This window comes from Helobdella robusta (genome assembly GCF_000326865.2).
Source record: "Helobdella robusta unplaced genomic scaffold HELROscaffold_19, whole genome shotgun sequence".
Classification (NCBI taxonomy): domain Eukaryota; kingdom Metazoa; phylum Annelida; class Clitellata; order Rhynchobdellida; family Glossiphoniidae; genus Helobdella; species Helobdella robusta.
In genome coordinates, this window is record NW_008704034.1 from 1933667 (window position 1) to 1943991 (window position 10325).

Sequence of the window (10325 nt, forward strand, 5' to 3'; positions counted from 1 at the left end):
TTAAAATTTAAAAAATAACAAAAATATAATTAAATTAATTTTTCTCATTCTTTCAATTAAATTTTTTTATTTTAAAATTTGAAGAATTTAAAATAACTTATTCGCAAATGGATAAAAGTTTTTCGGTGACAAGCATGATGATGATGACGACGACGATGATGATGGGATGAAAATGCTATGATGATGATGATGATGACGACAAAATGATAATGATTATGGCTGCGAGAACGATGATGATGATGATGACAATGATATGATATAAATAATGATAATGACGATAATGAAGATATGGACTTTATATTATTTTTTGTATAAATTATCAAATTTATTAGTTAAATATTATCCATTATTATTATTTTTGCTGTTTTATTATTATAATTATTGTTAAATTCATAATAAAATAGTATCATTTACATTTATTAACCGTTGTTTCAACGTAATGATACAAACATCTTTTTGTTTGAAAAATTTTTTTTTCTGAAATTCTGAAAAAAATCGCGATGTTTATTTTTCAACTTCAAATTTAATTCAATTTAGTTTAAATAAATATAAATAAATTTGATGAGAAATGATTTGAAGAATGTTCAATAAAAAAATGCAATCAAATCATTCTTGTCTGTCGTATTTTTTAATCTTGAAAATTAAAATCACATAATCTGAGTTGACATACTTTTTGTTCTTTTTTAAATTTTATATTTTTTTAAGATTATAGTTAATTACAGTTGACAGGAGCCCAACAGGCATGTGATTGATTGCCTGGACCTCCCCTCCATTCATTAACCACATCACTGCGTTTCAGCCTTTTAAAAAAAATCAGATTTCAAGACTTATTTAAAGAATTAAAATTAATTACGATGTATTTTTTGCTAATCCAAGTGTTTTTCAGTGAGTGAGATGCTACTGAAATAAAATAAATTGACCAACGAGAAAAGTTTATTCAGTGTCTCTGTCTTTCTCAGTTTCTCTCTCTCTTTCTCAGTTTCTCTCTCTCTTTCTCTCTCTCTCTTTCTCTCTCTCTTTCTCTCTCTTTCTCTCTTTTTCTTTCTCTCTCCATTGTTTTTACCTTCCTATCTTTACTGAATTATTTTATTAGAAACTTATTTTTAGTTCCGCCCCTAGTCATTTAAAGTTACATAAATGATCTAAAAACAAAAGACAAACACAACAAAATTATAAAAAAAAAAGTTCATGTTGTTAGGTTTGTGGGTTGGAGAAATGGATGAAAATGGAACACACTCGTATTATTCATTTGGATTTGTGACGTGTCTGCCAACTGCAGCGTAGTTGTGCACCACATAGCATATGTATTTTGAGAACTTTTTATAATAATATTTGTCATTTTTTAGTTCTACATCAAACTTTTGTCATAAATATTTTGAAATTTAGACGATAGTTTGATTTGAAATTGTTAAAAGTCTGTTATGGATGTATGTGTAACCGATAAATCATGGAAGCATTAGATTGTAATTATACCGGGCTTATGCATTTGAATTTTTTTGTAATTTTTTCTATAGATTATGATGTGTGATTGTATAGTAAAGGTTTGTATTGTTTTTGGCGTGTTTTTTCAAACGCCTGTGTGTTTATGATGTGTGTTCATTTGAATGTATGTTGTATGTTTGTGATATGTGTTTAACTTTGTTTAAATGTAAACGTTTGTCTGAACTCCGTCTGCACGTAAAAACTTGACATCACACATGTTTCGTACGAAGGTGGAGTTCTGTTTGCATTCGAAACAGGTCACTACGAAATAGTTCCAGGAATCTTTGACTTTTACTGATTACACCATATCCAAGTTTAATTTTTCAGTTTTATCCTATCCGCATGAAATTAAAATTTGGCACGAAGTTCAAAAACGTTTTGTAAAATCTATCATCGAATGAATACAAAACACCCGAAACAGTCAGCAAACAAGAAATACATTCAGTGCATTACTATCCCACGCGTTATCATTCAACAAGATTGTCACAAAAAATATTTACACAAAACATTTTTCATACAAGAGTCTATACAAATAATACATCAGATGTATTTATCTAGACTCGAGGGAAATATTCAGCGTGTATTAGATAGATACATTTTGTATGTTATCTCATACACACATCCCATATATGTGTCAAACACATCATATTGTACACATCGCATAGAAATACGTCACATGCAAACATTTGCGTATGACTATACTACGTACAAATATTTTGTATATATCACGTACATACATTTGCATAGCATATAGGTACCTCGCATACATTTCATCCATTTTTGTGTTATTTTCATATATTGAATAAATTTATGCGTCTTTTATACATGTCGGTTTTAAATGGAAAAAGTTATCAAGAGATAAAATGTAGTGACTGTTGACAAAACAAAACGACATACATACATACATACATACAACACACATAAATACATACGTAGATACACACGAATACATACATACACACAGATACATAGAGACATACACATATACATACATACACATACACACAGATACAATTACATATAGATACATACACACATACACGCATACACGCATAAGCACATACCTACGTGAAAGTTGCGATGTAGTTAACATTGATATCAATAACTTGTCGTATTGGCAGTTCTGACTGTTGTTAAAACAATAATTGTGATAATAAAAGTGATAACGACCTTACCTCTTCATTACATTCCATTTAAACCAATTGCATCAGTAAAATGTTTTTTATATATGTATTACACTATGATATACAAACTATGGCCAACAAAGATTTTCTCTATGATCATAAAATTGATATTGTTGTTTGATTGCTTTTTGTTGTCTTTTAGTGCTATTTTAATATGGGCATATATAACTTACGTTTAAGCCCATTATTGATTTATATTTATATTTATTTATTTATTTATTTATTTATACAGACTTAACCACAATGCTAATCAAACTAAATTAACGCCAGTGAAAACATTCTAATGCGTTTTACAGATAGGTAGGTCACAATCATCACCCTCGCCGATATCGCGATGAAATTAAATCACGAAGTTTTTCAAATGTCAAGGTCGGTTCCTTTCTTTATTGTGATAGGATTACCATGTACGTGCTTATGCATGTGTGTGTGTGTGTGCATGTGTGTGTGCATGTGTGCATGTGTGTGTGTGTGTGCGTGTATGTGTGCGTGTATATATAAGTGATGCAAATATACAAGAAAGAACTCGTTTAATAAGAATTTTCATTGTAGCTAACATTTTTATAAAAAATTTTGTTGTTATTTATTTTATTATTATTATTATTTCGAGTTTTTAAGATTATCAAACTTACATAAGTACTGGTTTAAAATAGAAACCAAAGTTCAGGTATATAGATTTTATCGTTTCAAATTACAACAAAAAAATAACAATAAATGGATTTGATTATTATTTAAAATCATTTTAATTCAAAACTTATTCAACATATATATATATATATATGTGTGTGCGTGTGTGTTTGTATGTGTGGTGTGTGCGTGTGGGGTATGTGTGTGTGATGTGGTGTGCGTGTGGGGTATGTGTGTGTGATGTGGTGTGCGTGTGGGGTATGTGTGTGTGATGTATGTGTGTGTGTAGCATTACGTCATTGTAATGTCATACAAATCTGGACAAAGCATCGTAGAAGTTGAAAAGGAAGGTGATGAACTGATGTAAATTGATTCTTTCTGTGGGCATCGCGTTCCAACACTGTGACGTCATCATGTACCTGTCCGCAGTGGCGGGTAGGTTGTTGATTGCGTTAGTGGCACTGTTTGTGCTGGTGTTTTTGTATTTTTCGCGCGATTTTGTTTGGTGCTAAAAAAACGACAACTAATGTAACGACAACAAAAAATCGCCAACATCTCATTCGGACAGCTTCTTGGCTGGGTCAACTTGTAGCCTTTGATCACGTGGTCTATGACGTCAGAGTTCCTCGTGAATTGTTCGTACGGCGTCGAAGCCAGGCTGAATGTTTCCCATGCTAGAACACCTAGCGACCACTTTAAAAAAATGTTTTTGGAAAAATATTATTACTGAACTATTAAAAATACTAAATAACTAAGTTTTATTATTTTGAAATTTATTTAAAACAAAACAGATAAATTTTTGATACAAACAACTGAACAAAACACTGACAACATCCGAATGGTATGTGTGTCCACTGTCGTCCTGAATGACTTCCGGTGCAGACCACCTGACCGGAAGCTGACCTCTACCCGGAAGTAGATGGAAGTCATCTGGGAACAGGTCACATGACAGGAAAGAGTCTCCAAGTTTGACTTGTAAATTGTTGTTGATCCTAAATAAGATTTTGTTTAAAAAATTGTTACTTTAAACCGTATTTAAAATATTTTTTCAAAATTTATTTAGATTTCAATTCACATGCACATGCACACACACACACAACATATTACACACATACACACCTGCATCAAACTTTCAACTAAATAGCCCAGCAACAACTAACCAACCAGTCAGCCATCCAGTCAAAAAACTAACCAACAATTTCTCGTCGCAACATCCTTATGTAAGATACCTTTGCCGTGCATGAATGAAAGACCTCGTGCTATCTGTAGGACTATATATGTTTGCTGCTGAGGGTTCAAAGCCTGCAAATCAGGTTACAATTTTCATTATTTTTGTATTTTTAATTACAACCTAAAGATAATTTAGAATAAATGTAATGTAATTATTATTCATATCATTATTATTTTAATGTATAGTTCAATTACACTCATTGCGCTTCGGCTGTGGTTACATTTTTTCATTGCATATACACCCACACCACACACACACACACACACACACACACACACACACACAAACAAACAAACACACAAACGAACACACACGCACGCACACACACATATATACATACACACTCACACACACAAACGCCATTCAATCCAATTCAATGCTCATCAAAAAATGTAACAAAATTGCAGAATGCTAAAAGTTTTAGTGGGGCGCTTCTAACCAACCTCACGATCTCTACCTCTGAGAAACAATTTCAAGTTATCCATCCTAGTGGAATCTTCGTAGATAACCAATCCAGGTACTGACGTAATGTTGGATGCTAATAACAGGGTGAGGTTTGGGTGAGTTAGGTGACGTAGTAAACATGCTTCCGCCATTGGTTTTTCCAGATCTTCGGTGGAAATGATGATTACGATAATGAGGCGATGATTCTGTTTATTGTAAGGGTAATGATGGTAAACTAACTGTTGAAAATTTTAACCAGCACATCTCTATATTGGTGGGCGGTTCCATCTTGTGAGGCCACAGTCAGCTGACCTCTCGTTATTCTCGCGCCAAAACCTTGAGTAATAATATTTTCATCATATTCATTTCTGTTTGTATAAATGGACGGATGGTTAGTATTTCAAGTATTCAAACCTGCAAGCATAAGTGACGTCATTAATACATAACTTATTCATACATGTAAGTAGTTATAAATATACACACACATACAAACTGACAAATATATACACACACACATACAAACACATACACACACACACACGCATACACACGCAGAAATAAATCAATGTTTACATATAAACACAAATACAAACCTTCCAGAATGCCCTCATTTAGAAAGACATCTGACCTACTTATGCTGGCCTCATTAAGATGATACACTGCTTCCGATTGGCTGGGTGAATTTAAGGGAGGCGGAAGTAGGTGAGGAAAAGTGGAATGATGGTAAATTTGGTTAGGGGTGGATATGAGTGTGGGGCTGATGATAGAAGAAAGGGGTTGCTGATTGGTGGCTGGGTAGATTGGTTGGCTGTAGGTGGGGTAGGAGTTATGCGGGCGGTACGTTATAGAGGATGTGCCTTTTTATTTGGGTAAAATTTTATTTTATTTATTTTTTATTTTTATTTTATTTTATTTGTTTCAAAATTATTTTGTAACTATTCTTATTAGCATTTTTATTTATGGTTATTTATTTATTCATTTATAATATAAAACTTATTAAGTTTGTTAATATTAACTATAATTATTATTATTAAATTTTGTCGTTATGATTAATGTTATCATTATACACTTATCGTTATGGTCGTTATTACATTTTAAAAGTATTTATAACAGAACTGAAACAGTTTATTGTGGTTCATTCAAAACTGAATTTTAAATTTTTAACATAAATTTTAAAATGATAATTTTTCAAAAATCAAACATCTGCAACCTGATGTTAAACTTTCGTTGGTTGGTGAGTATATTGGCTGTTGTTGCTGTTGGTGGTGGTTGGCGTTGCTGCTACTGCTACTGTTGTTGAAGTTGTTGTTGTTGTTGTTGTTGTTGTTGTTGCTGTAACAACGAATGTTTGATTGGTGTGGTTGTTGTTGTTGCTGCTGCTGAAATGTCGTACACTCGTTCGGGTAAGACGCGCTATTCTCATGGGCGATCAATTTTTGTTTAATTTGAGTATAAAATAAATGTAAAAAAAATATGAGTATGAAAAAGTAAAAACAAAAATCATAAAAATAATAAAAATAATAAAAACCAAAAAACTGCAAACCAAACGCTAGACGGTCTCTTTGGTTTATTAATCTTGTTTCTAAAGAGACAACATACAAAAAGGATGATGAGAATTAGGATGATACCAGCTCCACAGCCCAGCAAGATGTAGTAGGTTTGTTTTTGGGAGCCGTCCAACCATGGTGAATTATCATTTCCACCATTTTTCTCATCACTAATGATGTCATCATTTTTTTCTCTGTCGTCATCGTCGTCAATGTTGTTGTCGTCGTCGTCATCATCGACGACATCATCGTCGTCGTTGTAGTTTATTTGAATGTTTTTGAAGTTTAGTCGGTTTGGGTTGTTGTTGTTGTTGTTGTTGTGGTTGTCGATGAGGTTATTTATATTTTTATCGTCGACAGTCACGTGATTTTTAAGATTATTGTTGTTGTTGTTTGATGTTTTCAAACAAGACTTTCGACGTTTTATAACAACCGACAAGTCTTTGCTGTTATTGTCTCCGCTACCCTGCTTGTTAATTCTATTTTTCGTTTGTTTATTGTTGTTATTGTTGCTGTTATTGTTGTTGATGTTGTTGTTGTTATTGATGCTGTTGTTGGGGCGGATAGTTTGTTTGTAGTTGAGGTTGAAATTGAACCTGATGCCAACTTCAACTTCAGAAATCGTATCCTCCTTGCAAGAGAGTGTTATCCCAAAAGCTGAAAAATAGAAATAGAAAAAGAAGTCGTCGTCGTCATCATCGTTATCATCATTATCATTCCAACGATATTAATATCATTATCATTAAAACATTGTCATCCTCATCTTCATTGTCATCATTACAACATCATCATCATATGGTTATCACATCATCATCATCGTTGTCATCAACATCGTGATAATAATAAAATAAAGCCATTGATAAGAAAGATTTTTGTAAAGTTTACAACGTAACCAATGTTACAGCTGCTAATTGTTGCTTGTAAGTACTGTCTAAACTATCTTCATGTCATTATCTTGAAGATATCATCATTGTTTTTTTATATCATTGTTGATATTGCTATCATCAAGTTTATTATCATCATTATCAACTTGTCATCCTCATCATCGTCATTATCATTATTATCATTATTGTTGTTAGTATCGTCATCATCAACAACAACAATGACAACATTATTATCATCAACAACGACAACATCATAATCACAATCATTAACAACATCATCATCAACAACGACAACATCATAATCACAATCATTAACAACATCATCATCAACAACAACATCATCATCATAGTTGTCATCATCATCTCAGCTATCATCAGCGAGTCAATAAATAAGATTATCAATCAAAAAGTTAAACAATGCGTTATGTATGAATGCGTAGAGCAAATAAAAATAATCCATCATTGCCACGTCATCATCATCGTCGTCGTCATCACCACCTAACCATCATTATCATCATTTCATTATTGTTATTACTGTTTCTATTGCTATCTTTATCGTCTTTTTTGTTTCTCATTCATATCATTGAAGAGGATGATGATGATGATGATGAGGAGGAGGAGGAGGAGGAGAAGGAGTAAGATGATGATGATGATGATGATGATGATGACGATGAAGATGATGAGGAAGATGATGATGATGAGAATGAGAGGAGGCTGATAACAAGAGCGTGAAAATTTTGCGTATAACGACAGGGCAACTTTACTCGTTTGCTACATCATCGTAAATACCGAAGCATAAATAAGACTTAATGAATAAATATGTGTGGCCGTGTCTGCGTGTGTGTATGTGTGCGTGTCTGCGTGTGTGTATGTATGCGTGTCTGCGAGTGTGTATGTGTGCGTGTCTGCGTGTGTGTATGTATGCGTGTCTGCGTGCGTGTATGTGTGCGTGTATGGGTTTTTATTGGATAAATCAGAAAAAAGTATGAAGTAAATAAGAAATAGATAATGAAATAATGAAATAAAGAGAATATAGATAATTGTGCCAGAGAAAAGATAAAAAACAGCAATTCAAAAAGAGTAGCAAAGAGAGAAGATACAATAACGCAGCAAAAAAAGAGAGAAAGAGAGAGAGAAAGAGAGAGAAAGAATATAAGAAAAAAATAGAAAAATAGATCGAAAAAAGTAAGAAAAGAGACAAACAGGAAAAAGAGGAGAAGAATAAAATAGAGATTATGTTGAGGTTAAAACTGACTTGAAAGTTTATAAGGGACCCTTCCTTTTTGAGGGACTGTCAGTTGTGGCCGCATGAGGACATCATCTTTCGAGGGTTCAATCCCTATTGAGTACGATATCTGGTTGTGTGTGTGTTTGTGTTTCTTTATTTGTGTGTGTCCATTTTTATGTGTGTTTTTGTGTGTTTCTGTATCTTTGTTTGTGTGCGTGTGTGTTTGTTTGTTTGTATGTGTATGTGTGTTTGTTTGTGTGTGTGGGTGTGTGGGTGAATACGATACCCAATTGAATACGATGTCTGGTTCTATGTGCTTTTGTGTGTATGTGTGTGTGTTTGTGTGTGTGTCTGTTTTTGTATGTGAAAATATACTAACGATGATGTCGCTGTTGAGGTTCTGCCAATCAAAGAAGACCTCATTCATATCTTCTGCCAGTGGTACGTTGAACTCCAGCGCGTAATCGTTCACCGTTCCGTTCAGTATGTACTTCAGTGTTCCTGGTACACCTGAATTGGTTGGTTGGTTGGATGGTTGTTTGGCTGGTTGGTTGGTTGGTTGGTTGGTTGGTTGTTTGGTTGGTTGGTTGGTAGGTTGGTTGGATGGGTGGTTGGATGGTTGGTTGGTTGGTTGGCTGGTTGGTTGGTTGGTTGGCTGGCTGGTTGGTTGGTTGGTTGGTTGGATGGCTGGTTGGATGGTTGGTTGGTTGGTTGGTTGGTTGGTTGGTTGGTTGGTCGGTCGGTCGGTTGGTTGGTTGGTTGGTTGGTTGGTTGGTTGGTTGGTTGGTTGGTTGGTTTGTTTGTTGGTTGGTTGGTTGGTTGATTGGTTCGTTCGTTCGTTCGTTTGTTGGTTGGTTCATTGGTTCGTTGGTTTGTTGGTTCGTTGGCTGGTTGGTCGATTAATTATTTGGTTTAATTGGTGGAATTGGTTAAATTAGTGTCAGGTTTGAAAATTACATAAGAAACAGGATAAAAATTAAAATTTCTCCTTCACTCTTCTTGCTAAATAAATTGAATGAAATGTTTTTAACAGTGCCACTTTTGAAACACCAGGATTAACACAAATAATGAACAATACGGAGAGCCCATCGTATGTACCAAGTATTGATGTAATAATTAAGGTATTGAGCCATTACTTAAATTACAAGTATCATAAAGTGTGTCTGTGTATCACACATTCTCACAACAGTTAGAAACATGGAAGAAAGTATTAAAAATAAAAAACTGATAAAATATAAACTAAAACGGTGCGAAGAACGCACTGTACGTACCTCTTCACTCAACACTTTGCACTTTTTTCTCTTCTAATTTATCCATTCATTCGTTTATCCATTAATTCATTCAGTCATTCATCCGTTCATTTATTCATTTGCTCATTCATATTCATTCATTCATGCATGCATTCATTCATTCATTCATTCATTCATTCATTCATTCGTTCATTTCATTCATTCGACTTATTGGTTCATTCATTTGTTCGTTCATTTGCTAAATTATGAGAACATAATCTATTGAGCAGAACAATCTTATTGGAAAACTGTAAACTATTATTATTTCTATTTCTAGTGAACAAGCAAAAATAATAATAATAATAATGAATAATTCCTCTAATTATGTTATCGTAAACATAAAAAAAATTAAGGAAATAAATAAAATGTTTTTGTAGGTCTTGATCTAGAAAAACGTTATTTTTATACCTAT

The 10325-nt window shown here is 33.3% G+C and overlaps 1 protein-coding gene across 1 annotated transcript; it reads right to left on the bottom strand.

Moving 5' to 3' along the window:
• Nucleotides 1-3597: 3597 nt before the first annotated feature.
• HELRODRAFT_170959 (hypothetical protein) lies at nucleotides 3598-9713 on the bottom strand (the record flags this gene model as incomplete). The annotated part of the gene is made up of 11 exons (XM_009016772.1): nucleotides 3598-3760; nucleotides 3844-3983; nucleotides 4120-4282; nucleotides 4483-4592; nucleotides 4965-5131; nucleotides 5206-5301; nucleotides 5559-5638; nucleotides 6509-7169; nucleotides 8652-8751; nucleotides 9004-9114; nucleotides 9675-9713. The coding sequence occupies 11 exons, from the start codon at nucleotides 9711-9713 to the stop codon at nucleotides 3598-3600; spliced, it is 1830 nt and encodes a 609-aa protein (XP_009015020.1).
• Between the last annotated feature and the right edge of the window lie 612 nt (nucleotides 9714-10325).